The sequence below is a fragment of the Ptiloglossa arizonensis genome, chromosome 6, assembly GCF_051014685.1.
Source record: "Ptiloglossa arizonensis isolate GNS036 chromosome 6, iyPtiAriz1_principal, whole genome shotgun sequence".
In the NCBI taxonomy this organism is placed as follows: Eukaryota; Metazoa; Arthropoda; class Insecta; order Hymenoptera; family Colletidae; genus Ptiloglossa; species Ptiloglossa arizonensis.
In genome coordinates this window covers 13,095,203-13,123,094 of record NC_135053.1, presented here as the reverse complement: position 1 = coordinate 13,123,094, position 27,892 = coordinate 13,095,203, and the positions used below count along the sequence as shown (strand labels likewise).

General features: G+C 36.0%; 5 protein-coding genes across 19 annotated transcripts in view; 2 read left to right on the top strand and 3 right to left on the bottom strand.

Annotated features, from left to right (window-relative positions):
* Positions 1 to 675, bottom strand: part of Mical (Molecule interacting with CasL) — a 78,587-nt gene extending 77,912 nt beyond the window's left edge. For 3 of the 5 annotated variants that reach the window (XR_012992433.1, XM_076314244.1, XM_076314245.1), the window contains exon 1: positions 362 to 675. Coding sequence is in view for 4 of the 5 variants with exons in the window: in XM_076314244.1 (XP_076170359.1) it covers positions 362 to 363 (2 nt within the window). In the remaining variant the exon portion in view is untranslated. The remainder of the gene's footprint in view (positions 1 to 361) is intronic. The other 2 variants (XM_076314238.1, XM_076314243.1) reach the window with 1 other exon arrangement.
* LOC143148200 (STING ER exit protein) lies at positions 509 to 3,715 on the top strand. 4 transcript variants are annotated; one of them, XM_076314259.1, is made up of 5 exons: positions 509 to 796; positions 2,400 to 2,526; positions 2,625 to 2,781; positions 2,953 to 3,181; positions 3,475 to 3,715. In XM_076314259.1, exons 2-5 carry the CDS (start codon positions 2,406 to 2,408, stop codon positions 3,619 to 3,621), a joined length of 654 nt encoding a protein of 217 aa, XP_076170374.1. In that variant the 5' UTR covers positions 509 to 796; positions 2,400 to 2,405; the 3' UTR covers positions 3,622 to 3,715. The 4 variants fall into 4 exon arrangements, with proteins under 4 accessions (XP_076170374.1, XP_076170372.1, XP_076170373.1 ...); XM_076314257.1 differs by lacking the exon at positions 509 to 796 and adding an exon at positions 1,970 to 2,080; XM_076314258.1 differs by lacking the exon at positions 509 to 796 and adding an exon at positions 1,975 to 2,095.
* A 53-nt stretch (positions 3,716 to 3,768) lies between these two features.
* LOC143148196 (uncharacterized) lies at positions 3,769 to 14,662 on the bottom strand. Of its 4 annotated transcripts, XM_076314247.1 has the most exons (11): positions 13,810 to 13,834; positions 13,673 to 13,716; positions 13,128 to 13,352; positions 12,392 to 12,589; positions 11,534 to 11,662; positions 7,589 to 11,343; positions 7,105 to 7,520; positions 6,820 to 7,011; positions 6,206 to 6,742; positions 5,888 to 6,124; positions 3,769 to 5,762 (listed from the first exon to the last, which is right to left on the bottom strand). In XM_076314247.1, exons 3-11 carry the CDS (start codon positions 13,319 to 13,321, stop codon positions 4,683 to 4,685), a joined length of 6,738 nt encoding a protein of 2,245 aa, XP_076170362.1. In that variant the 5' UTR covers positions 13,322 to 13,352; positions 13,673 to 13,716; positions 13,810 to 13,834; the 3' UTR covers positions 3,769 to 4,682. The 4 variants fall into 4 exon arrangements, with proteins under 4 accessions (XP_076170362.1, XP_076170363.1, XP_076170361.1 ...); XM_076314248.1 differs by lacking the exons at positions 13,673 to 13,716; positions 13,810 to 13,834 and adding an exon at positions 14,433 to 14,662 and having other exon boundaries at positions 7,105 to 7,517; XM_076314246.1 differs by lacking the exons at positions 13,673 to 13,716; positions 13,810 to 13,834 and adding an exon at positions 14,433 to 14,661.
* On the top strand, positions 14,506 to 17,413 carry Cdk9 (Cyclin-dependent kinase 9). The gene is made up of 7 exons (XM_076314256.1): positions 14,506 to 14,906; positions 14,999 to 15,083; positions 15,923 to 16,013; positions 16,111 to 16,277; positions 16,362 to 16,603; positions 16,671 to 16,818; positions 16,889 to 17,413. The coding sequence occupies exons 1-7, from the start codon at positions 14,800 to 14,802 to the stop codon at positions 17,195 to 17,197; spliced, it is 1,149 nt and encodes a 382-aa protein (XP_076170371.1). The 5' UTR covers positions 14,506 to 14,799; the 3' UTR covers positions 17,198 to 17,413.
* Positions 17,414 to 17,745: 332 nt separating this feature from the next.
* Magu (SPARC related modular calcium binding-like protein magu) overlaps positions 17,746 to 27,892 on the bottom strand; it is a 47,776-nt gene continuing 37,629 nt past the window's right edge. For 3 of the 5 annotated variants that reach the window (XM_076314253.1, XM_076314250.1, XM_076314254.1), the window contains 6 exons: positions 21,226 to 21,306; positions 19,661 to 19,741; positions 19,050 to 19,283; positions 18,798 to 18,970; positions 18,523 to 18,688; positions 17,746 to 18,428 (listed from right to left, as the gene is read on the bottom strand). In XM_076314253.1, the coding sequence (XP_076170368.1) occupies positions 18,340 to 18,428; positions 18,523 to 18,688; positions 18,798 to 18,970; positions 19,050 to 19,283; positions 19,661 to 19,741; positions 21,226 to 21,306 (824 nt within the window). In that variant the 3' untranslated portion in view covers positions 17,746 to 18,339. The remainder of the gene's footprint in view (positions 18,429 to 18,522; positions 18,689 to 18,797; positions 18,971 to 19,049; positions 19,284 to 19,660; positions 19,742 to 21,225; positions 21,307 to 27,892) is intronic. The other 2 variants (XM_076314251.1, XM_076314252.1) reach the window with 2 other exon arrangements.

Genomic DNA, 27,892 nt, shown 5'->3' with positions numbered 1-27,892 from the left:
CGATACACCACCACAAGAGCTTACTACTCTCTTTCTTTGTCTCTCCTCCACACCTTCTTTGTCAGCGCTAAAGATTCTGTAAATGCAATTGACGCACCGTGCAATCGAATTCCAGCGAATAAGCCGGCGCGAATAGTTCGACTATCGTTCATAACAAGTTGGAAAACCGTACAACGCATCGTGTACGAAGCCGAGGGGGCGCGGCCGTAAATCTCGTGTAAAACGAGGGAAAAAAGTGCGACTACGTGCAAGCTACTGCAGGAATGCAGAAGGAACGTTAGAGTGGAAGAGAGGAAACGGAGACAGAGGGAGAAAGAGTCGGCGTGTGAGCCTTTTGTATACGAGCATGTGTAATACATACATGTATGTGTGCGCGAAGGGCCGCTCTGCGTGCACCACCAATCAAACGTCGAGTCACTGCACTTTGTCGCCTTTTACTTTTTACAGCTCACATTACCGCGCGCGTTTGCAAGCTCGATTACAGTTCGATTGTGCACCACATTACGCCGATTTATCACTGTTCACATTCTATCTGACGATCGTCGCGCGACTCATTGCCCACCCACCATTGGCATCTCGTGCTCGCTTCGACTGGCCTCCTTCGACTGCGCGTCAAACTCTGTACCGCAACTGAACGCCGAGTGCGGTCGAGTGAAATTTCCGACCACAGGAGGCACTGGAAAATCCTCTTAGCTCATCCTGCATGATACCGCGATTTTGACCGCCAGATGGCAACACATTTCTACGTTTCTAGCACCATCTTACGGTTACGATCGAAAGAAAATTATCCAAAGAAGTGAGTAATACAGAATAATATAGAAACTACTTCTCTTTCATTTTATTTTTTAAATCAACTTATGTCCTTTCTTTTTTAAACAGTTCCGTTTTATAAAATTTATACTTCATTATAGAAATTTCGGCATGTTTAATGTTTTACATATTCTTTACCACTGACTTGAAGTCTCGTGGGACGACACGGGGGTAAAGAGGAATCGGACCGCCCATCCCCACATGAGCTACACATTCTGAGCCTTAGCCACGGTCTCTGTCATAGTAGTAGAAATAGATTTTAATTGTATCCCTATTTCAATATGGATATGAATATAAAGCTTGGAGATTATAAACTACCGAGGTTTTGTTTATGCTTATATTTAATGCATAAAACGTTTATTTTATCTCATAAGAATTATTTAATATATAAAAAACAATATTATCTAATATTAACAGTTTTTCTATAGGTGGAATAATGAAGATGATTTTGATATATAATTAATTTTCCTTAATCGAATCAAATATTTTGTATGACACAATTCGACTTAACTCTAGTTATTTTCCACAAAAAAGTATTAAGCCATATTTCCCAAGAGAACAATGTTCCAAAGGTATTCAAATTTGACATTCCTATTACCGCATACAGGAAATGCTGAGCGAACAGAATAATAAAAATCAGAAAATTAAGCCTTTTCTTAAAGAAAAGTATACATCTTTTTAAGAAAACAATGGATACATTTTGTCCGCACATTAACACATGAAAGCTGTTATAATATTCATCAAGAAAAATGTTGTTATATCTACATTTGTAACTGACCAGAAACTGATTAAATTTAGACTGAAACATTTTTTCATCAGAGTATTGAAAGTGCCTGAAAAATCGCGGTAACACTTGTGTACCACATACTGTAAATAACTTTTTTTGAAATGAATAAAAAATTCATTTTTATTTATTTCTAAATTATATTTTTATTAAATTATTTTTGTTCTTGGAAAGAATTTTATTTAATTCTCCTAGTAATTATATAACCAACGTTTTTCTAGCATATTGTAAAAAAACCAGCAAAAATTGTTATCCTGTTTTAGGTATAATTAATGTATAATAGTAATATGTTAAAACTACGCCAATGAGGCTCTGCCTGTCGCGTGTTTCTCATTATCTCTCTCTATTTTGTTACCTTCTTCGTCACTTAGTCTACCTGTGTCTGTAACTTCCGCGACAAATAACGGACTAGAATTGAATGTGTACGTGAGAATAGGTGTATCTTTTCCACTTCTCGCATTCGTGCCACGGGACTTCAAGTCAGCGGTGAGGAATAGTATTGTAAGCGCATTGTAAAGGTTTTCAATCAATTAGAAAAAAATTAATATTTTATAACGATACAAGATTATCAACTAATACAGAATTATTTATATAATTATAAAAAGGAAATTCGCAGCTGATTAAAATGACACACAATTTTTCACAATTTTTTATCACTTTTATGATTTGAAAGAATTTTTTTACAATGTAGAAACATTGTGTATATCAATAACGTAAAGAAACACTGATTTTATCATGACTGTTCTTACGCATTAAAATCTGTCATAATGGTATCGAGTGTGTTACATGTATTCTTTAATTTCAGGTGAAAATGCCGAAAGTAGTTTCAAGAAGTATAATATGTTCCGATACCAAGGATCAAGAAGAATACAGCGAAGAAAAACCGCTACATATTTATTATTGTTTATGTGGACAAATGACGTTAATTTTAGGTTAGATTCATTTTCATTATTATTTACATCATCTTTACTTTATTCTAGCAAAAATTCTAATTATACATACAATAATGAATGTTCACACATTTTTGCAGATTGTGCCATAGAAAAGTTGCCTTTGAGAAAGAGAGATGGAGCAAGAGTTATTGATGGAACCAAACATGCTCATAAAATGACTTGTGAGCAAGATGAAATTGTATATTTGAAACGTTCTGAAGGCATAGAAAAACAACATCGTCAAAAATGTAAAAAGTAAGAAATATTTCTGTATGTTTTCAGTAAATATTTAAAAATCCATTTTTATAAATATTTAAAAAGGGTTTCAAGAATAATTATTGTTGATATCAATACTTATATTATAAAATGTTTCTGTAAGTTACAACAGAAGGTATTAATTATAAAATTGTACGTGTGTTTTTATAGGTGTGGACTTTTCCTCTATTATAAACATGACCCAGGAACAAACATTGTATTTATTGTAAAAGGTGCAGTGATTAAAAGTTCTGGCGAAGGTCCTATGACTGACATCTACAATCAAGTAGCTATTGAAAAACCCAAGAAAATAATGGTGACAAAACACACAAAAAATATGGGAAAATTCAGTTCAGTTACTGTTTCTACAATTGATGAAGAGGAAGATGAAATTGAAGCTGTAAGTTAATTATTTGAATATTATTTTGACATTAAAAAGAAGTTTATATATTTAAAAAAAAAAAAAAAAAGACAAAGTAAATTATTACTTGCAAAAAAGGCTATATTTATCTATGATATAATATGCATAAAATTAAAATATAATACTATACTATAAATTTGAAATTAAAATAGATAATCCATTTAAAGTCTTAGGAGATTTTGTAAAAATATAATCCTAAATTTACAAATTTATACTTTGTTTATTTTGTAAAAATGAAGTCTGTATTCAAGATGTATGGTTTATATTTTCAGAGAGAAGTTGCTGATTCATACGCTAATAATGCACGAATAATAGAAAAACAATTAGAGAGGAAAGGAATGAATAAACGGAAAGCCATGCCTCCTCCTGAAGCAGATCCAAAGAGAACAAGACCCCGTGGGACACTATTAGATGTATAAAATTTAGTTGTATATTATTATATATTTAAGCTAAACACCATTGTATATAAAGAAAAAGATTTAAATAAAATGTATAAATATTTTATAAATTTTAACTTATTTTCTTCTTGTCATATATCAAAACTTTTAGACAGTAATGACTTAGAGAATTAAACAGTCTGTTAACGTTATATCGAATTATTTATTAACATTACATAAAAGTAAATATTTAAAATATATAAATGACTAGATACAAATATTGCATAGAAATGTACATTGCAAAATATAGATATAAATGTAATAAATAAATACAATAACTACATATAATTCATTAATAAGGATCACTGGAGGGTAAACGGAGTTCTACTTACAATCAGAATTAGTTAGTAAGATGGCAACATCAAATGGTAAGACAAGGAATTACTTTACATATACTGCAACTAGTAAAATTAGTAAATAATTCTACGAAACAATTTTGGGTGATATGGCTGCTTAATGTGGGAGAAAAAAAAAACTATCTAAATATATTATCTAACTGGCCATGTTAGATCTACAATCTATAAATATGCGGTGTGTAATACTATGACATATTAATGCGCACATTGGTTGAAAACTGGGTGGGACATTAAGCTAGTTGCATTTGTGACCAAAAGTAACGTTGTTGTCGTTATCCTAGTTGTGCAGTATAATAAATTAAATTCAATTGATACCCAAGATGTCTCTAAGAGTCTCATACTTCTATTCTCTGTTAGAGATCAGATAATTGAAAAATTATTTAATTTGAAATCTGTATATTCCTAGTGCCATATTTCATTCATAGTTATATCTTTAACATTATAACAAAATCATAGCACATTTTCTATATATCTAATAAATGCATTTCAAATATATTCCCTTTGACGATTATGTCAACTGCAACTTGCATTAAATTAAAATTATATATAATTCTATTTTTACACATAGTACGATTCCGCAGTTGGAATTATCACGTTTGCGATTACAGATGATAATTTTATATATAATTCGTAAAACTAATGACGCGATGTATGTACAAAAACATACATAGCGATCAATCTATAAATTTAAGTATTGATCTGAGAAGATTTAATATCAGCTTTTTTAAGTATCGTAGGCTCGTCTTTTAAAAAGGTTCCTGATCTAGAGCCCACTGTAGGTTGTTTCGCAACTTCCCCATTATGGCACTTATTTTTTACCTTCTCATCGCAAGGGGCCTTACTAGTTGTCCTTTTATTGGTGACCGCAGTTTTACTTATTTTATTAGTGCCAGACGATTTTGGGGAAGATCTTTTACTAGGGCTTTCGGAACCCTGTTGATTCGGCACTCCTTCTTTCTTTTCTCTTTTTACGGTAGGGTGATTAATCATGGATTGTGTAATCGGCCGTGTATTTGCGGGTTTACACGACACGTTATTCAATGACTTACTTGGAACATCCGGTGTTTTTGCGGCATCTAAAAGATTTCTTCGCAAACTAGGTGAACCGTGGTAAGCGCTTATAGCTGCTACCCTGCTTCTACTTGCTGCAGTCGAGCTTTCCAAAGATCTGGGTGTTCTTCTTGTTATAGTGAGTGGACTTCTTTGCTGTATCGGTGGTGAACTCTTTTTTACTTTGTCATAAATTTGCACTTTATTCGTTGTTTTCCCTAAAGTCGGTGAAAGTTTGTTTGATGCATTTGATTTAGGCGTTGTTGTGATTTCAGTCATAAGACTATCCGTAGACATCGAGGTGTCCATTTTATTGGGTTTCTTTTTAGCAGCTACTGGCTTATTCTTTGATTCCGCTAAAGAATCCACAGATAAGCCTATTTCCGCATTTTTCTGTTTAAAAGTTGGCGATTCTGGACGTGTAATACCGCAACTTTTGCTAATCGAATCCTTTTTATTATTTGTTCTACTTGTATTGGGTTCAGTTAAACTGTCCGAAGAAAGAGCTTTCACATCTTTTTTTATAGGTAATTTTATTTTTGCTAGTGGCTTTTTATCAGTAGCACGTTTCATAGCCGGACTAGATGTTCGAGACGAATCTGAAGACGAAATCATTATTTTTCGTCGTGGTTGCACGATTACCTTTTCTTGATGTACTGGCTGGGTAGTTTCTTTAGGAACAGATTTGTTTCTAGGTTCCAAATATCTCGATTTTACCTGAAAATTCGTACATGAAAAATTTCAAATAAAAATATTGGACTTTTTAAATGTAACTCAATGCATTTTATAATTTAATTGTAATTCCAAAAATGAAAAATTATTAACGAACCCAAAAGAATTACCTCTATTTTATTGGGCCATGATTTTGGTCTACTTGTGTCAGTAGTAGTAGCTTGTTTATCATCTTGCATTTTACGTTCTAGTGGATCACTTTTTGGTTTGTTAACTACCTTCTTTGTTTGTTGTACTGTTGCCATTTGTTTTAAAGTTTTGTCATTATGTTCAGAAATAACCATCTTTACACGCTTCAAATCTAAACTGCGATTTGTTGCTAAACGACTCGACGCTGGTCTCGGTTCCTATAAAAGAGAATAAATTTGTTGTAATCAAGGACAGTCAATATATTTTAATTTAGTTACGTTTTATATAATGTCATTTACTTTCACAAAGTTAGAATGCCTTGATTGACGTTTTGAAGTTTCATGAGGTAGAATTACAAGACATGCTAATTCTTGTATTCTACGTCGAAGTTCTAAGTCCATTTTTAACCATGTGGTGGTTCTTGCTGCTCGTGTTGCATCTCTAACTAAGCACTTTTCCACTCGGCTCTGAATTTTCTTCAAAAAGTCAACAAACAAAGGACCCCATTTAATTTTTTCTTGAGCTTCATCTAGTTGTGCCGATGCTAACATTTTATGTAACTTTGAGTAACTTTTGCATGCCTGTTCAGGAGGCAAACGTTCTGCAGCCGCTAAGAAATTATCTTCCAAACGACTGATGTTCCACGTTAACTCCCGACCAAGAGATTGGAAGTTTTCATTTCCCAAAACTCCTGAGAAGTTATCTGATAAAAACTTCACTGATGTCTCTAGTAAATTTGACACCATTCTAAATACTGGTTCTGCCCAACGAACATTTGGCAAAGTTGCAAGAAGCTTGTCGCAATCCATCATTGTTTGAAGTACATTGTCCGTAGACTAATAATTTGTAATAAACAAAAAGTAATTGTTACAACTTAAAAAATCAGTCAAAAGATACATTAAATTTTGCATACCATATGTACAATATGTTGATGGTAACACTTTTCCATGAGTTCTCTTGGAAGAGTTGCAAATGCTTTACATGGCCATATTCGTACAAAATGTCTAGTAATCCATCGAAGAGATTTTCGGTACACTTCGTCGAGACCATAAGCCGCTGCCAAGGGCATGCATTCCAATACACCAACAGCACATATTTGACAAGGCTAAAATATGTGTGAATAACAGATGAATAATTAGTGTGTTAATAAAAAATGTATTTTAGAGTATTTTACTAAACAGACATAGGTTGTCAATACCTTATGGAATAGATGACAATATTTAACTTTAAGCGTGTATCCAATAACTTCTTTAAGCCCTTCCAAGCATAGCATATCAGCTAATGTTGCTAACTCAACTATACTTATAGAATCTGGTATATTACTTTCTCCACTGTATATGTGGCACAATGCAAAATGTACCGCATCGTATGAATATCCTTGCAGAGAAATAACATTTCCTGCACTTTCGATCCACCCTCCACTAAGAATTGCGGCAAAATATTGACAACGAGAACTCAGTATACATTTGTGAGCTCTTATACGACGACCAGCTACATCAATTGTAACATCTGGATTGATTTCTTCTAAGAACATTCTTAACAAATCTTCTCCCAATCTATTGTATGGTCTTCCTCCTGCTAAACTCGACGTTTCTGTTTCCTCTGTACTACCTTCTAACAAGAAGATATTAATTAATATATAAATGATAAAATAGATACTATATAAATAGTAGATTACATACCAGCTCCAGAACGACCCATACTACTTTGCATACTGCTTAGATCAGATTCTGATATAATACCTTCACCATCATACTCTCCTGTTAAGTCTTCAAGAGGAGATTTTTGTTTAGATGGCAGGGAAGTGCTCATGACCGAAGTAAATTTTCTGGGAAGTGGTCTAACTGAACCATTTGTTCTGGACATAACTAATTTACTTTCAATCCAGGAAGTCTCTGGAATACTATTACACATACGGTATGAAGTTCTATCTTCTTTTACAGTTAAAATATCTGTTGTATGAGATGCAATAGGCGTTTTATCTAAATCTGACAATCGGACAAAATTGGATGTTGTTGCTTTTAGATTAAGCCCCATAGTCCTTTCATTTTTCTTTAATATTGTATTATGGTTATCATATGTTGACTCTGGCTTCACATAATCTGGACTCTTCAATTCACTTTCAATTTTCTTGATTGTTTCATTTAAAGATTTATGGGTTTCAGATATTTTATTACCTACAGCGGGAATTACTTGAGTTCGTTCTATATTTGGCACCTCACCGTTTAATAATTCAGATAATTCATAATCGTGATTATCGCTGTCTGGAGATGGTCCGCTACCACTACTGATATCAAACGTTTCGCTTTTACGTGTCTGTCCTTCGGTACTTTCTGTACACGTCTTTTCCCAAGCCGAAGTTTCCGAATATTCATCTTCCAACGCCTTAATGTCAGCAGCGTTAAGGTTCTCCGTGGTTCGTTCAGTTTTTAATTCTGTGTATTCGTGTTCTTTTATACTTACACGAAGTTCCTCGTTAATTACTTCAACATGAGAATTTGGAGGTGTGTCTCTTACATCATATTCAAAGACATCTTCTGAAGATGTGTCCATATTATTCAAGGCGCCGTTTCCTCCTTGGAGAAGTTTAGAATTTCTTTGAGTAACACATTCTGATTTTGTTGCATCGTTTAAAGAATGATTAGAAGAACTTGGCTTTGCTTGTAGTTTCTTCAAATCTCCCCGGTCTACAGAGAGACTATGTGCACGTTTGTGCTCTTTTCTGAACATTATTTCTTTTGCAACATGTCCATTGTTATTAGCACCTTGCGTTTTATCAACATTCCAAGAATGCCGCTTAAATGCTGGTCGAGAAGAAGACAGAGTTCTTCGTCTTACAACTGGAGAATCAGACTCTATATACATAAACACACTTGGTTTAGCCTTTTCTTTAACACATTTTTGTTCGTTCGGCGATTGGTCTGTCCCAGTTGTGGTACTGTTCTCGCTAGAAATAGTATCATCCAATTTTATTTCCACTCGTTTATCACAAAATGTGGAAAAACTTCTCCTGTGAGTAGGTTGTACCGTATTTTCTGTGCTCTTGGATGAATCACTTAAATCAATAAACATGGAGAAAATATTTTTCTTGTCACCACTTTCAATAGACTTTTCAGATTTGTTATTAGTTTCTTCTACCTCTGATTTTCTACTTTTTAATGTAGTGGTTGTTTTGGATATATCAACATAAAATTCACAGTAAGATTTACTATTTCCATTTTGTTCTTTTTTCTCTACTGGACAATTTTGTTGCTGTGTAACAGGTTTACGATCCATATCTTTCAAGTTAACAAAAAAACCTAAGCTGCCATGCTTGTCATGAACACTTGTTTTTCGAACAGATTTTTTAATACATTCAGAAGTTGAAAAACTTTGTGACATGCCTACATGGGAATTATTTGTTGACTTAGATTCAGTTTTATTACAATCACTCATATCAACTACCCATGCAGTCATGGAAGAAGCCATTCTTGAAGATTTCATTCTTGATTCAGGTTCACTCATAATAACAGAACCTCCAGAAACAATTGGTGTAGACTCTGTCTTCCGACGTACAGTAGGGCTATCAGTAGGCTTAGAATAATCCGAAGTGCTGACACCACCAGAAATAATAGGTGTGGTCTCATCACACTTAGTCTTTTTTAGAGTATCTGTTCTATTATCTTTTTCTAAAATACAATTTAATGTAACAGGTAAACTGTTACTACAACTGCTTGACCCATTATCCAACTCTGTATGGTAATCCATGACTACTTCTTCACTGGCACTTTTTGTTACAGGATAAATTATATTGGATTTACTATCATTTTGCAGAGAATTATTATTTTCTGGTGGTGTCTGATTAATCTCATATTTTCCATTGTCTAATGGCAGATATGGCATTGCATGATATTGTGTACCAGATGGAATTTGAACATCTATATTAAATTTGTTTAGTACAGTGCTTACAGGAATTGGGGGTTCATCTGGTGGATTAAAACATGAATCGCCATCGACCCGATGTCCCGAATATTGAGGTATAGCATTTTGAAATACAAGATTACCTTGTCGTCGTTCATATTCTTGTCTTAGTACCGATATTTTTTCATCATTAGAATCTAGTTCAAATGTATTTCTCCTAATGAGAGAGGGTCGTCGAGTATCGTCCGCTACATTTGTATCTTTGTCATTGGTTTTCTCGGATGCTTCTGTTTTATTATTTATGTTAACAGCAGTATCTTTGTCGTTATTTACTCGTGTTATGACAGGTCGGTCATTGTTTATATGTTTATTATTATCAGGACAAGGAGAAGGATGTGCGCTTTCGCCACTGTCTGCTTCTTTAATTTCTACAACTAAAGACTCTTTGTTTGTTTCTGCACTTATATTTGTCTTATCCTCGGACGTAGAATCGGTTCTTCTTATTTTTCGCGTATCTGTAAGCGGTTCTAAGTGTTCTGTAAGTTTTAATTCTCTTTCAAATTCTGCTACTCTTTCATGTCCAGTTTGCAAATTAGTTGTTTTCAGAGATGTAAATTTATAACACTGTTCATCAACAAGATGATTAGATTTACTTGTAGCATATTCAGAAGAACAACAGGTATATAACTGTAGCTTGTCATCAGAACATTGAGTTTTAGTTGCATTTGAAGATGGAACTTGTACTTCGTCATTCAGAGTAGATGCATCAATAAAATAATAATTGCTTGCATTGCAGGAACTTTTTTGTTTCGGTATATTATAAGACACTTGAAGTCTTGCATTTTCTGATTGTGCATTTTCAATTTGAAAATAATTGGAATGACATATCTTTTCATCTTGCAACTTTTCCGTGCATTCTCTCTTTACGGATTCCTTTTCTACATCAATACTCACAGAAGATGCATTACCAAGATCAATAAACTCAAATGACTCGTTTTCGTCACTACCGCAGTCTGATTCATAAAATGGATCGCTAAGTACGTGATTTTCGTATTGAAAAATTTCATCTGTGTGCAATTTTGCCTTTTGAGCATCCGTAGATGAACTAGAAGAATCTAGTTGTGGTTGTTCTGCATCAACAGAAGAGCATGTTGCACTATGTTCATTTGAAGCACATTCCATCAACCCTGATTCTACTAAGTCCTTTATATGGCATGTGCTACTATAATTATTGGCTGAATCATAGCGTTCTGCATCTACAACTACTTTCTGATCCTTGGTATTCACGCGTCTAACGCGTACATTATCAAAATCATCGTTTGCAGAGGTATATCCTGTGACTTGCAATTCCTCAAAATCAGTACTCGAATTCTCAGATGTTGTATTTTCATGTGGACTTACGGAACCAGTTTCTAAACCAGAATCAGCCATATCGGATAAAGTGGGACTTACATCCACTGTAGCATACTCTCTCACATTTCTTGCACTTTTTGTGTTAGGTGTTGGATTACAGTTTGTTGTTGTGCAATCTGCATATCTTTGACATAAAGACAAATATTTATGAATACATATTGAAAAGAAAATTAACACAAAATTTTGTATAGTATTAATGGAATTACAATTGTTAAAAATACAACTAAGAAATCGTAATTTTAAGCAAACAAAAATAAGATAATTTAGAAACATTACAAAATAAATTTTAGAATATTATAATTAAAAATTGTAACCTTTTATTGTTATTGGAAATAGTATCAACACAGGATACATTCACAAATCTTGATTGGCAAGTAACATTCAAAATAAGGTCTACCAACAGTTGTTCTTCTTGCGAGCAGTTTGTATTGCTGTATAAAAGCCTGAAAATATATGATGCTGTTAAAATATACATAAAAATAAGAGAAAGGAAAAGATATCTACCATATTTATTTTTCTAGTATGTGCATTCTGTTATATTTACAGTAGGAGTGACAAATGAAATACTATAACATGCTGTTGATTATAATTTACATTGTTCATTGAAGTAATGTATATTATGTCACAACAAACGATAATGGAAAAACATTAAAAAATATAGTAAATAGAACTAAAAAATAATAAAATGTATAAAACAAATTAATTTTCTTCTTTTAATTTATTGATGATTAAATATTATTTATAATGTCTAAGTAATTATTTAAGAAGAAGAATTTTTACATGTTCTTTTATACAACAAATATCGATTTGATAAAAGACAATTGCATACATTTTTTACGGGCTCAAAAAACTACCTAATAAAGAAAAATGTTTAATACATAATTTTTACAAAATGCATGCAGATAAATATTTTTAAATTTGTAAAGGAATACATGGAACCTTTAAAATGTTTAATCAGGAAAATTTGTTTATTTTTCTTAGTTGTATTACTGAAATTTTTGTTATAGATGAGTGTTACATTCAGTTAATAATTTTAGAAAATATCAATTTTCACAAATATTCCTGAATTAAGCAGCAGTCCATACAGATACAGTTTGCAGTATTTAAGTAAGAAATACACATAGTTCTGGTAAATACTGCTTCTAGATAAAGGATTATCGATATGGCGATACCTCACAAAGCCTTCAATGTGATGAAAAATTTCCGGTTTATTAATGATGCAATCAATGTGACTGTTAGTGTGTGTAAAATAGGGCCTGAGGACCTTATAAAAATGTGGAGCTCTTGTTTTAACAATACACTGGTTTGTTGGTATTACGTTATGTCCATGTATTATGTTAAGATCACAATACAAGGAGCCCGTAAATATTCTACAATAAAACACTCTATTCAGTTATGTATTTAAGAACTTATATTTTGCATACATAATGGCTTTATACACACATTCTCATTAGTTACAATTTAATAATAACAATAAAGACAAAATTCAAACGAATGCAACAATTATTACATAATGAAATAAAATGTAACAGATTCTTAACAGTTTTTTGGTTGCTATGAATAATTTCATATAAGAGTTTCAAATATTTTATAATTTTTTACAATATATTTGCCAATCACTTCAATATTTAATATTACACATATTAATTACACAAATCACATTACATAACTAAAAACAATTTAATGACACTTTAGAAACATCATGCATGAACGTATAGAAATGATTATATTTTTTAGGCTAAAAACAACTTATCTTTATTTGATAATGTACTATCTTGTATATGATATAATTGTGTCTTAAGAAAATATTTTTTAGTTTTGTCATAATTTTAATCAAATTAATCCTTGAATGTATTTATTAATCATTTTTTATTTTTTAAATGTAATAATATAAAATTATTGCTTTACCTCAAAATATTATTTTGTAGATCACTTAGACTTTTTGCAATAATGCGGTTCTTTTCTGCACGTTGATACCTTTTAAATGTTTCACTTGAAGGAAGCTCAGGCACGACAGAAGCATAAAGTTGATGGCAACATAGCCATTGACATGTTCTGTCTAAATTTCCACTTCGCTTGTTGTTGCTCCTGCCTCCAGCCATGAGGCATGTTTAATGTTTCATACTTGTCCACCTTTAATGTACAAAACTATTATATAAAATAATAATTGAGCATAAAAGTATATAATATATAAAGTAGTTAAGTAAAAATATAAGTTTAAAACTTTAATCCTTTGTGCAGCAGATTTTGTAACTTTATATTCAAATAACCAATTTATTAAATGTATTAAGTTTTATATATATCTATATGAATTTAATTTTGATCAGAAATTGAGAGAATTCTAATACATGAAAGAGACAGGTAGGAAAACTTAAAGTGAATCAATGATTTTCTTTTTAATACATGCATTGCTGACAAAGTAGACAACAATTTCAAGGTCAACATAGTAGTACCTCTTGCATGACAATTACCATTCCTTTTAGGGTATCTTTAATATCTAAACAATTATTACAATTTATTTACACACATCATATAACATACAAAACATCGCAAAATCTAAAGAATTATGTACTCAATCAAGAAATATTACATAATCTTATTTTTAAAGCATCTTCGAAAAAGTGTTAAATATTTAGTGAAAGTATATAACATGCCACTTTATTATGTTTAACCTTAAATTTGATATACAAATGTATATACGTTCATGAATGAAGTAATTTGTTAAATATTTGAAATGAAAATCCAAAAATTTGGTGAAGTTAAAATACGGAAGCCAAAAATAAATGTGTACAGTTTTAGAGTAGTTGAAAGTAGAAATTCAGTCTAAACTGAAAGATATTAAGGCAAAGTAAATGATGCCGAATAATCAATTGGTTTATGGAGTTTGCTGTTATGACAAGTAAAATAAGATACAAAGCGTACTGTCATCAAGTCACGGTTTTTTGACATTTGAAAAGCTCTCATCGAACACACCTTGTTGACTGTCATTCAACGCATCTTTCTACGTATCTTAAGTACGTTTTCAATTTCGAATATTAACTATAACATGCACGAATTAATACGAATTGACAGAGTACATTTATTTTCAGAAAGTTATAGAGGAATGAAAATATTTTTGTACAAAGTATTGTAACATTAGGACATCTTAAATATATTTTTGATAAGACTTTCTCAATAATTTATTGATCGCACTTGGTACATATACGTACGTACCTCGCATTATTTCGGTTCTTGAACACCGGTCCGGTTATATCATGACTATGCGTTGTTATAAGCCAAAATCTTCTCACGCATTTTGTTGAACGCGTCCGCTACGAAATTCGCCGGATATTAACAGCACGATAGTATCAAACGTTTGCTTGTTTGTTGTTCGAAACACATAAATATGCGACGATCGTTCTCAATATGAAAGCGTGAGACAGTCTACAGCAGGCTCCGCTAGGTGACGCGAGGATCGAGATCAATTTTTTATTTTGAGGTTATGTACAAAAATGTTCTGTCAAACTCTTGCGTGGAACATCATGAGTTCAGCCTACAATGCTATGTTGCGGGAGTTATGTTTACCTGATGAATATCGAAGATGAACACGAAAGAAAAGGAGAAGTACATCGAGGAATTCGATTTTCCCCATTGCGACGAGTCCTCGAAATATGAAAAAGTTGCAAAAATTGGCCAGGGTACTTTCGGGTAAGTTCAACTTAATATTCTAATTCGGGTTTAGGTTATGCTCGTACACGACTTAACATTTTTGTTTCTGAAAAATTATGATCGTTTTATAGAGAGGTGTTCAAGGCTAGAGATAAGAATTGTACAAAAAAATTTGTAGCTATGAAAAAAGTGTTAATGGATAATGAAAAGGAAGGGGTATGTACACGTTCAAATATTCGATTGTTTGATGCATCTACAATATCCGAAAAAAGTATTCATACACCATAACTTTGTTCGTAGAACATTAATTTAACAATGAAATACAATAAAATGTATTTCTTTCATTTAGTTTCATATACCTTCCGGAATAATGCTATTTTTTTATTGTTCCTGATTTCTTATGGTCATTTACGATATATTGGATGGTGGCATGGCTTTTTCCTACTAATTCACTAATTTTTCTAGCAGAATTTCCATTTTCATAGAGACTAATTATGATATTCCTATCTTCTAACGTTATTTCTTTGCTTTGGTAGACATTTTAACAATACATGACATTTGACTATTATGGACAGAATAATATTAAACGAAATGAAACAAAAATACATGCACATTGGGATTCTCCTTATTCTATTGTTTTAAATATGATTTATCAATAGATGGCAGCTGTATGAATAATTTTTTCCAATGGTATTTGTACTTACTAAGAATTTTGTTTTATATACTGTAATGAAATGTTTAAACCTTAATAAAATACTGTATCATTTAAAAGCTGTATCAATTTCTTACATTTTATTATATTTCATTGTTAAATTAATGTTCTACAAATAAAGTTATTGCAGTTTAAAATAAAGTACTTAAAGGTATATGAATACTTTTTTTGGATACTGTATTTTCATTTTGTCTACAGCATTTGTCTGCTTAAATATGCCAATTGTGTAAAGTTAGTAATTCATTGAATTCTTATTTTATTCTATAGAGACCTTTACATCTGCACTTGTATTATAATAAAGTATAAATATACAATATGAAATAAATTACTTTTTTTTTTACAGTTTCCTATAACTGCTTTAAGGGAAATAAGGATATTGCAGTTACTAAAGCACGAAAATGTAGTCAATTTAATAGAAATATGTAGAACACGAGGTACACACTTTTCTTGGATATTTGCAAAGTAAAAATGTTTTGAAACAATATTTTTTTATAAAAATGCAAGATAACTAATGTTGAGAACTTTTTGCAGCAACTCAGTATAATCGTTATCGTTCTACATTCTATCTTGTATTTGATTTTTGTGAACATGACTTAGCGGGTTTGCTATCAAATGTAAATGTTAAATTTAGCTTAGGAGAAATTAAAAAAGTTATGCAACAGTTGTTAAATGGTCTTTATTATATTCATAGTAATAAGGTAAGAATAGATGGATTATATGATTAAAGAAAAATAATTTATTTCGTATGATACTTGCACCATAATTAATACATTACTCTTTAGATTTTGCATAGAGATATGAAGGCTGCAAATGTTTTAATAACAAAAAATGGTATACTAAAATTAGCTGACTTTGGATTAGCTCGTGCATTTAGTGCAAATAAAAATGGCCAACCAAATCGTTATACAAATAGAGTTGTTACTCTCTGGTACCGACCACCGGAACTTTTGCTCGGTGACAGAAATTATGGCCCTCCTGTAGATTTGTGGGGTGCAGGATGCATAATGGCTGAAATGTGGACCAGGTTTATATCTTTGTAATTTTTAAAAAATTTATTATTAGACATTTTTTTTTAAATCTCTGTTTTATAGATCACCAATAATGCAAGGAAATACAGAGCAGCAGCAACTCATATTAATTTCTCAGTTATGCGGTTCGATAACGACAGAAGTGTGGCCTGGAGTAGAGAATTTAGAGCTATTTAATAAAATGGATTTACCTAAAGGTCAAAAACGAAAGGTGAATACTGAAAAATGAACAAAGTAGATACCTGTAGTCAGTGTAAAGAAAAAGAAACATTTTTATATAGGTCAAAGACAGATTGAAGCCATATCTAAAGGATCCTTATGCGTGTGACTTGTTAGATAAACTTTTAATTCTTGATCCATCTAAAAGATACGATTCAGATTCTGCATTGAATCATGATTTTTTCTGGACTGATCCAATGCCTTGTGATCTTAGTAAAATGTTAGCACAGCATACACAAAGTATGTTCGAGTACTTAGCTCCACCAAGACGACCTGGACATATACGTCAACCACATCATCAAATACCTGGAGGGCCAGCAAAACCTAGTTCTAGTATGACTGATAGTGGTTACCAAGATCGTGTATTCTAGCATATTTTGTTTGGACAAGTAAGACTGCCCTCTATTGTTCATCTTCTTCAGCTCTTAGAATTTTGATAAATCATATAATGTTTGATTTCAACTCCATCAATAATGATAAGATTTTAAGTTAAAATTAAATGTCTGATTTATACAAACTCTGAAAATAAGATGTAAGATTTCTTATAAAAACACACACACACACATATAAATTTTGTACAAACAGAAGCAGTCTCTTGATTTAAGCCTTACATTTCCAGAAATGTGGTTTACTCAATTTCTTTCAGTTGTGCATTGTTTGCACAAGTATGAACAAAACCATAAGATTTCATATAATCTGTTGTTTTTATTTTATGATCATTATATATTAGAATTTACTAATATTCACGTCTAAATTTGTAATGTTAATAATTCGTTTTTAATACTGTAATTCTTAATTATTTCAAAAATCTAAGAAAAAAGTGAAAACGCTGTGAAATTGTGGAAGAATTCATTAAAGAAACACAAAGTTAATAATAGAAATATTCAGAGCAAAAATAACATCTATTGTTATTTTGAGAACTAGTTCGACAAAGTGTCATGTCAAAACAAATTTATTTCAATAAACAAATTTCAATTTTACAATTGTTTTCAGATCGATAGTGTTAATAATTATAGAAGAAATCTTAAACATGTGCGAGCCTAAATTTACTAAGCCTAAATTATAAAATTTTGAGTAGTACTCATGCAACGAAAGTGTGACAATTAGCTGGTTCGATAGCATTCAGCGATTGTTCACCTAATTTCGCGTTTGCATTACCGTAGTCATGAAAAAGCAATATCGCGCGTAGCACCGAGAAGATATTAAATATGTACACGATCGTATGCCCGTAATACTTTGTTACTTTTATCCTTAAAACTACATCGTTATTATGCTAAAATATACTATCGAATTATCAATCTGTGAGGTACAGATAAATATGATCTATATTAAAATAAATGACGTGACAGTGGTATTTATCACCGGATATAAAAATACAAATAAAATTCTGTTAACAGTAACTGGCTTCCTTTTGAAAGTTCCATTGCTCGTGTTACGATCAGCGTATTAAATGAATGATCACTGTGACATATCGATGAAATGACGAACACACATTATTATATCACATATATTTCTAATCATCGTCGTTTTTAAGAAGCTGATCCAAAGGATTCGGACCCATTCTCTTCGGTTTACTTGTAGACGCTTTTTCTGTGCTGTCAGCTGAAATAATTTATGTACGTGAAATAAGTGTCTTTGGTCATTAAAAATCTGGTGTTCTGAAATTTTCAAAAGAACATATTTGAAAAATAATTACATGGCGTAGGTCGTTGCGCATTTAAACAACTAAGCCATTCTGTCATGCTGATCCTTCTGTCATTGTTGATATCACAGTATCTGGGCAATCTTTTGCCACATCTCTGAAGCTGTCTATTGCTCGCTACCATTGTACGGAAACTTTTCCACTCTTTTCTTTCCAAAACCTGGAAAGATATAGCACATATATTTCCTGATTTTGACTCACTAGAGATTTGTTTACAATTTTTAATATGAAAAGTTCTCAATATTATTAAAAGAGACAACTATACATGCCTTATTCTTGTTCTTATCAAGCATAACAAAATGCCAAGTCGCTATTTGTTCTTCTTTAGAAGCTTGCCACTTAGCTGTTGTTTCTTCAGAATCTGTACCAGAAGCCTTCATCTTTTTTTGCATTAAATCCATTAAATCGCGTAGAAACAGTTGTTTCTTTTGCTCCGGGCAACCTAACACCACAGTTTCAATGACTCATTTAAATTTTGTACTTGTTTCAATTGATACAATAAAATTGTACGATCTAATTACCCTTCATGGGTCTGCTAGGAGTAGGCACTGGATTACAGTTTGGAGTGCGGTCTTTAGAAGATGTTCCGGGAATTGGTTTGCCAGTATCTTGATAGACACACCAACAGTAACCAGAATAACACTGTACTCTGTGATACCTTCCATCAGGAGTACATTCAGGTACATAGAACTTCTCTTGAGAATGTTGCCTTTCGTCCTCTAACACGGATCGTCTATCCGTTAAACAATCGTTTGCTGCAAATTTTATATCAAAAACACATAAATATAATGTTTACAAATTCTTACATTACATGAAATAATTTTTCATTCTTTTTATATTTGTGTTTAGAACTATCACAGGTTTGTAGTTTCTTTAGAATTATTGATATAAATTCCAAATTTAATTAATCTCATTCTTTGTATTTAAACCATCAACTGCAATACAGAGTTAATTTTCTTACAGTAGAATAAAGTTTTGTTGCTCAAATTTGTGGAAATCAAAGATAAATATGAGTCTCTACAAACTAGGCATTCCTTAAAATTATTATTAAAATATTTGGTTCAATCTCTTGAATCATTCAAAAACTTAATTCTTGAATTAGTTTGAACAGTATATATGCAAAAATACTGACCATCGCTATCTTCTTTAGTGTCCGTTGGATCATCGCTAAACGTTGGTCGAGAATGTACAGGAGCAGGATTCCCTTTTAACACTGTGAAAGATAGAGAGCAGAATCACTACCAAACGTTCATTCGTCATCTATTATTACTCGACAAATGAAGTACGAAAATCGACCATTTCACCGGTGACAAAATTCTGAGATTAATGTTAATAATTATGTACAAGGAAATGTTTTAGAAATATTACGAAATCTCTCACTCCCGAATGAGTGTACACAGCGAAAAAATGTCGTTTCTCTATACAGGCTGGCGGTTGTTTCGTACAGTTTGTTAAAGCAGCGGTTAATTTGGAAAACGAAACTCGTATTTACACACACGGGTGATCAGAAGTCTGCACTTTGCTTCCTTCGTCCTTCTCGTACAGAATTTTGAATAAAAAAAAACCGTCACCACCCGACAAACAACAGGATCGTTCACACACACAGACGTACACATGTCGATATATTTATATTCTTTCTGTTTCTTTTGTTTTTACAACGCATGCATGAAATTAGACTAAAAGCATTTTTACGAATAATAAATTATAGTACAGTGTGCGTCGCCTTTTGCTTGATATTTGGTGTTTCAATTTTATACAGAACTGTACATTAACAAACGGGTGGTGACGCACAGCTTTAAGGAAAACTATCGACGAAAGTTATTTATTGCATAAAAGTCCGTGTAATTTGCTTCATTTTAAGAGCACGTGCTTACGAAAAGTAGCATTGCCACGTTGATCGTCCAAATGATACGATTGTTACACGGTAGTTGCAGAAAAATATTCAGATAACTCTAAACGACGTTTTGGCAACTTGAAAGATCGAAAATATTGAAATTTTTTGTTACACAGAAAATACAAGATATATAAAGTATATAAAACTACAAATTTTTGAATGAGATCATTACTATTGAATTGCTGCAGGGATTCTTGCGGATTTTTCACTGTAATAGTTCATCGATATCTTAACCTCTTTTGAACAAATATTTACATTGACCAGGTATCGAAGACTAGCATCGATTGTATTTTATCAAATGAAGCAGCATAGCGTTCGTTTTTATTTATTCCGTGAAATGCTTACGAGCGAAGATGATTTGTATCGGTCTGAATAATTTCTGTACGATAGTCTGAAAAGGAAAACAAATTAATTGGTCTTAACGAATTGGAAAGGGTCATTTCTGTTACACGTTTCCTGTTTCTTGTAACAACGCGGAATTGAACGGAGTTCAAAGGTTATATCGATAAATTTTTCACGCAATTAAAGTATTTAGCGGCGCGAGGATGACTTTGGCTCTAAAAAGTGATTGCCGCGATGAATAATATATTTGAAAAATAACTGTCGGTGACAGTGAAACGCCTTGGTGACTCGTGATCGAAAGAATCGTGGCTGGTCATTCAAACGTCAATATGTATCGGTTTCATAAGTGATCCGCCAAAATCCTTGTAGCAGCGAAACAGCAACGACAGTAGAGGAAGATTTGAAAAGAGATTCATAGAAGTAACGTGACAGTGCTGTTGATGTGCAGAACTAGGACTCACCTTGGTCCGTGGCCCGGGTCCTCTGGGCCTCAGGGACCTCGGGGCGCTCGTCTGCGGGGTTCAGCGACAAGAACAAACGTACTAAATGATAACAATGATGTCACTCAGCCGACCGGCCTTACCTATATGTACAATGTTTTTTTGTCATTCGCGCATCGCAGGTTTTCTAGCAGAGCAGCGAGCGGTGGCGAACATCGAATTGGGTTCTAAATGTTTTCAGGCAGCAGTCTCACGCACCCAAAAACTGGTTTCTTTTACTTATACGCGCATCGTCTAACCTCCTCTTTCGAACGGATGGTTTTTACGATTTCCGTTCCCCTTTGCTCGTACCAGTTACAAATCGAATATACTCATGCGGGATTTTGGCACGTCGTCCGTATTGACCATGCGATGTACGCGTTGCGTACTCGGGGAAAATATTCTACGATTACGAAAAGTTAATCCGTCGAATAGCACTTGTACAGCGAAGAGTGATTTTATCTATACGTATGGAAACATTTAAAGTAATTGGAACAATATACCGAGAATTTAATAAACATTTGGTCCGCAGATACGAGAATCTCGAATTATTTTGAGCAGTATGTCGTGCGTCTAGCTACACAAGAAATTTTCTCCGAGTACGCTTTTCAAGTTTCTGCGATCTGCGCGTTTGGACCATGCAGCTCGATGGGAGCGCATAGAGGGTGCAGTGGCGACTACCGTAACCATTCCATGGGGCGATATTTCGTGCAATACTAAATCGAAATTGCGGAACAAATTCTTTTCGCCCACGGCTTGGTTTTTCGATAAAGTTGATTTTAAACGTTTCTCCGCAGACTATTATTACTTCTGGTTTGCGAATATTGTTTGTAAATATTGTAAATATTACGAATTCTCGTCAATGTTCTACGAGTATTTAACTCGGTCGAATCTTTCGTTCTTTGTTACTCAAGAGCATGCGCGTTAGGCCGATCTTTGAAAGCGATTCTTTCGGTAACCGCGCTTCGTACGAAATGAATTCGTTTCGCAATGTTCGTTTATTTTTTCTCAAGGAATCACCCCGTCGTCTGTTCGCTGTTTGTCACCCCCCGGGGTTATCGCTGCACCCTGTGTTGTTGTAAGTACGGCGGAATACATGCTCGAGATACATCGTGCACAAAGAGTTGGTTATTCGTACTTTACAGCGTGCTAAAAGAGAACTGCGATCGCAATTCTTCTCCTTTATGTTTTTTCCAAAGGCACGCGAGCGCCGAGCGAACGAAATTTCGCGAACGAATGAAATTCCACGAAGTACCCGAGAACAAGACGGTTTTATCAAGGCCATAAGAATATCTACGATTCCCGGGTCACGTGTGTCGATACTGGGTCGCACGAATGCGATTACATGACATGCAATTGACCACAATTCTACGTATCGAGCACTCTATGCGCGATTCTACTCTCGTTGTTAGCGCTTGCTCACCGATAGAATCGCGCGAAAGCGAGCTACCTAGATACTCGCCTCGAAGAAAAAGAAGCGTATAGGAGAAAAAGCGTTCTACCTTGCGCGCGCGAACGAAACTTTCCACGGGTAGCGTACGATTATCCCTTGTCTCGAAAATCTACCTATTCGCTCCTTCCAAAAAAAAAAAAAAAAAAAAAAAAAACTAAATACATTTACAATTTTACACGCGGGATGTAAGTCGGAACGGTCGACAAATACCGTCTCTTCGAGTTTACGGCGGTGTGTACGGATAATTGTGAACCTATTCGAAAATACAGAGAACTTGAAAACCGGCCGAGATATTCTCTTCTCTTTCGCAACCGAAAGTTGTCTCTCGACGATCGCAATTCTTCGAACCGAGATGTGTCTCTCTACGAGTGAAACGCTCGTGGGAAATTGATCGAGATGCATCGTCGATCGGTGCACGGCGCGCGTTCCGTCTTCTGGAGCGAAATTAATGTTACATATGAAAACGGCATTAACTTACGGAACGAGCTGATAGTTCGCGTAGGCGCGGATTTACGAAGCGACGAGCCAGCCGAGCGCGGGCGGGTTCATTCTCGTAGGCTAGCCGCGAGTACGGAGCATGTACGCGAGAGGTCAATTGCTTCAATTCCTCGGTAGCCGGTCGCAGTGTGGGCAAACTTCCGGCAGGATTCACGAATGTTAAGCGGGCCGGCTACAGAGACGGCCCTTGGCGTGCGCGACATCCTGTCGAGGCACCGCTTGTAATTTATGCCACGATTTAGACGCCGAGACGACGACCGCGACGACGATCTTCCGGTATTATCCTCAAACGACACGCAATAAGTAAGACTCTTTGTGAAATTTTTATTTATAGCACCGCGGTGTACGTTTCAGCGTACACCCGCGCTCGCTCGTTATTCCCATCGTCGGCCATCTTTCGATTTCCGTTCAACCCTCCGCGGCGCGTCTCGAATCCGAGTCGAGGAGCGAAACCGGCGGGTAACGAGCGGCAACTATACCAGAATGTAAATTAACGTAGAATCGATAATAGACGACAGGCTAAGTACAGTCAGAATCGTGAGTAATGCGTTCTACGAACGGGTGAATGTTTCTTTCGTTTCCTGTCGCTCGTGATATTGGGTAACGGCGATTTAACAAACATTTTCTAGGTGGTACGCGGCTGGTACCGGTGGGATACAATTTACGAAACCGTGTTCCCCGGTTTCCAACGAAAACAACAAGTCGAATCGGTCGTCGCACGGAACGGATGCATCCGGGATCTTTCGATCCAATTGTACCGGGAATTGTCTCGTGTATTCCGTGTATTCCAGCGTAAAAGCGATTCCCAGCGACGCGGTTGCTTTTAAGAAACGATTTAACCCTTCGAGCGTTGAATACTCCCGAACGAAGCAATCCGCGCGCAAGGTGCGAAATATTTCTTCTTCCAGGTGTGAACTCTGTCGTTTGAATTTACGTACAAGTTGCACTGTAGGTTATCATTGTAATTTTTCCATGTCGAATTGAACGATACGAGAAAGTAATTTTCTTACAGATACGCGTCCATAGTTTACAGCGATAGCTTTCTGTGGACGTGTATATACGTTTAGAACTCTCAGTGATAGCTGTCTCTTGACGTGTATACGCGTTTACAACTCTCAGTGATAGCTCTCTCTAATCGTGTATATACGTTCACAGCTCTCAGTGGTAACTCTCTCTGGACGTGTATATAAGTTTACAGCTCTCAGCGATATCTCTCTCCGGACGTACATATATGCGTCCACAGTATTCAAAAACTTGATCCTCCGATTAGTTCGGAGTTCTGTGCCCGAATTATTTCCGATCACCGATCGTGTTCACGGTCGCGCGAGTTCTTCGTTTTCACGCTTTTACGTCGCGAATTTAAGTTAAATACTTAAAAGCGTGTCGATTTTTCGCGGCACGATTGTATCCCGTTCCTTGTTCTTCCATACGGGAACAACGAGAACAACGAATTCGTTTTTGGGGCACCGCGAAGCAGTCGTTCGATCGGCAGAGAACACGGAGGGTCGAAGTGTAAAGACACCGGAAAACGGTGTCCCAGATAAGTGCACGAGGGGTGTGGCGATCGTCGTGACGAGCGACACGGGAAACTCTCGAAACGCGGGAAAATGGAAAAGAAAAAAAAGAAACCGTGCCCTCTGCGCAAGATGGGTTTCGGGACCGCTGGAAAACTCGCGGGACCGAGTGTCGACGACACCCGTCACGTGAAATACGATACAGACGATGCCAGTCACATGGAACCCGATACAGACCGCCTCGAATCTCGTGGGACCCGATACGAACGACTCTGGACTCGTTCGATTCGATACAGGGGCCTCGAGATGTCCTGTACAGCTCGGGACGTCTCAAAAGATCTCATCGGTCCCATCGGGTACGCAGGATAGCGACTATCCAGAGGTCTTAGGACTCTCGGAACCTCTCGAGAATCTCGAGATTCGTGAGAACGCTGGTACCTCCAGGATACCTGAAACGTTGTTACGATCTGCGGGAGCATCTGAGACTCCTTGGAGCTATTGGATTCTATACAGAGGTTTCGAAACGCCCTCTGTGTAGCTTAAGGTGTTTCGAGAGTCTCGAAAGATCCCATCGGGTGTTTAAGATGGTACCGTGTCTACCCAGGGATCTTCAGACCTCTCGAGAATCTCGAGATTCGCGAGAACACTGGTACCTCCAGGATACCTGAAACTTGTTACGATCTGCGGGAGCATCTGAGACTCCTTGGAGCTATTGGATTCTATACAGAGGTTTCGAAACGCCCTCTGTGTAGCTTAGGGTGATTCGAGAGTCTCGAAAGATTCCATCGGGTGTTTAAGATGGTGCCATATATCTACCCACAGGTCTTCGGGACTCTTGGATACTTAAGATCTCTCGAGATCCACGAGACCATCCGAGACTCCCAGAACTTCGAATACAGGAGTCCAAACTCATCATTAATGGATGTTTCGCGAACCTCCCCTACTGAGATTCGTGGGTCGTATTGGATCGTCATCGAGATAACCACGTGATCTGAACCGTCTGCATCCTGAACTCACGATCTCTGATCCAGTATCGAATCCCAGAGTGCTACAGTGCTGGTAAGTTGGCGAGTGGTAGCTCACAGGGTAGAGAAAGGTGCTCCAATTTCCAACAAGGGCACAACATCCTAACAAGGTCTGAGAAAATTTGGTCCTAACAACGTCTGAGAAAACTTAGTCCTAAGAAAACCCAAGAACCATAGTTTCGGAAAATTGTAATTATCACGAGTTTATCCCGATAAGAATGACACAGCATTCCTCGTACTAGCCAACCTACCAGTTACCCATGATAGGAAAAGAAAACCCATGGACCATAGTTTCGGAAAATTGTAACTATTACGAGTTCGTCCCGATAAGAATGACACATCATTCCTCGGAGCAGCCAACTTACCAGCTCCTCATGGTACCATTGTTCTTGACGAACAGTGCACGAGTGATTCGAGTTTCGTAAGGGTTCGACAGTTTCCAAAGACAGCTGGAAACGCAAGGAAACGTCCAGATCGGGGGAGGGGGGAAATATTTCCGTAACATTGTTCGTCGTTTCGCACAGACACGTAGTCGCGTTCGCACGAGGAATACACGGGGTGGCGCAGGAATGTACAAAAGAAAAGCAGAGTACGTCGAACGTTCCGCTTGGCAAAAAAAGCTTACGTATGTTGTATTTATGCAAATACGCTACCTCCGTGGAAATAAACTATACGATCGCCGCGGGACACCTTGCTTCGTTTCCATTTGGTTTTGTTTCGAATTTTCATGCCGCGACGCGAGCCGTGTGCGAGCGGGCGAGCGTAGTAGCGTTCGCCGCGCCGGAGCGCGCGAAACGACGACGCGGCGGTTATCGCGCATGCGGGCGCGTTATAATAAAATGTCAAGCGACCGTAGAGACGTTCGAACGAAAAAAGAAAAAAAAGAATACACACACACACGCGCGTGCAGAACCGAGGATAACGAATTTTAATTCGACGGATATACCAGTTCGCGCGCGAACACCGATTACGTAACCATTATTATAACCCGCGTAATAAAACGAGCCACGATGCTCGTGCGCGCGATCCTCGCTTCAGATCGCTTCGTCCCGTATCGGATAAATTGTCCACTTTTCGTAAGAGAACGCGCATTGGCGGTCGATAAAGCACGATCGATACATTTCCGTGATCGACGAGCACGCCGATAACTGTACGCGTTTTTTTTTCGCAACGTAATCGCTCCCGTGATTGTATCGTGAGCGAATTCGTTCGAGTCCGTAATTTTTGGTTCCCCAGTGGAACCCTCTCGCGGTTCCCGGCACCGATCGAACGTCCCGTGTGAACGGAACCGGTACACCGGAATTTCCGTTTCGCGGTACGGCGTTACGCGCATCCGAAAGCGACCAAAGAAGCAACCTTCACCCAGGGAAACGAGGAAAGAGGAGCACCGAGCGCGGTAATTGCTCGCGTACGATTGCAATGCGACGCGAGCGGATAGATTAGCACGTGTTAGGCAGCGTAAGTATGAGCGCCGGCGTTAATCCCGATTTACGATCGCCGTAAAACCGTAACCGAAGGTAACTGCGAATTTAACACTGTTCTTTACGCCTCCGGTTTCACGCTCGCGTTGCGACTGGATCGATTCGCGCGAGCGAAACTCCAACCGGCGGACACGCGCTCGACGAGATTGCGCGAAACGGGGCAAACTGAGAAAGAAAAGTGGAAAAGAGAGAGAAAAAAATTAAAAAAAAAAAAAGAAAATACGGCTGCCGTAAATCGAGATCAACCGTACCGTCGTTTCGTACTCGCACGAAAACGATCCTCGATCTTTGTCCTTCTCGTCGTCTCGCAAGGATAAACGTAAAAACACACCGGTGGGACGCGATCGCTTCGAAAGGATCGCGTATCGCGATTCAACCGACGAGGAGTTTTCCTCGGGCGATAACGCGCACCTACGCAACCGATGAGTTCCTAGAGGAGACAATCTTTCGTGGCGCAACCGCGTGGCGCCGCTTCGCAAATATCGTCGTGATCAAAATTGATTTATGCACCGAGTAACCTCGGTTGTAACCTTGGCTAAAAATCTCACCTACCAGGAAAGCGGTTTTGCAAGCGATATTTGCGACGCGAGTTGACAATTCGGTGTCGAACGGTACCGTTTCGATTCGACTCGATTCGAAAGCTGTGGTATACACCCAAAGTTAGTTATCCGGCGCTCG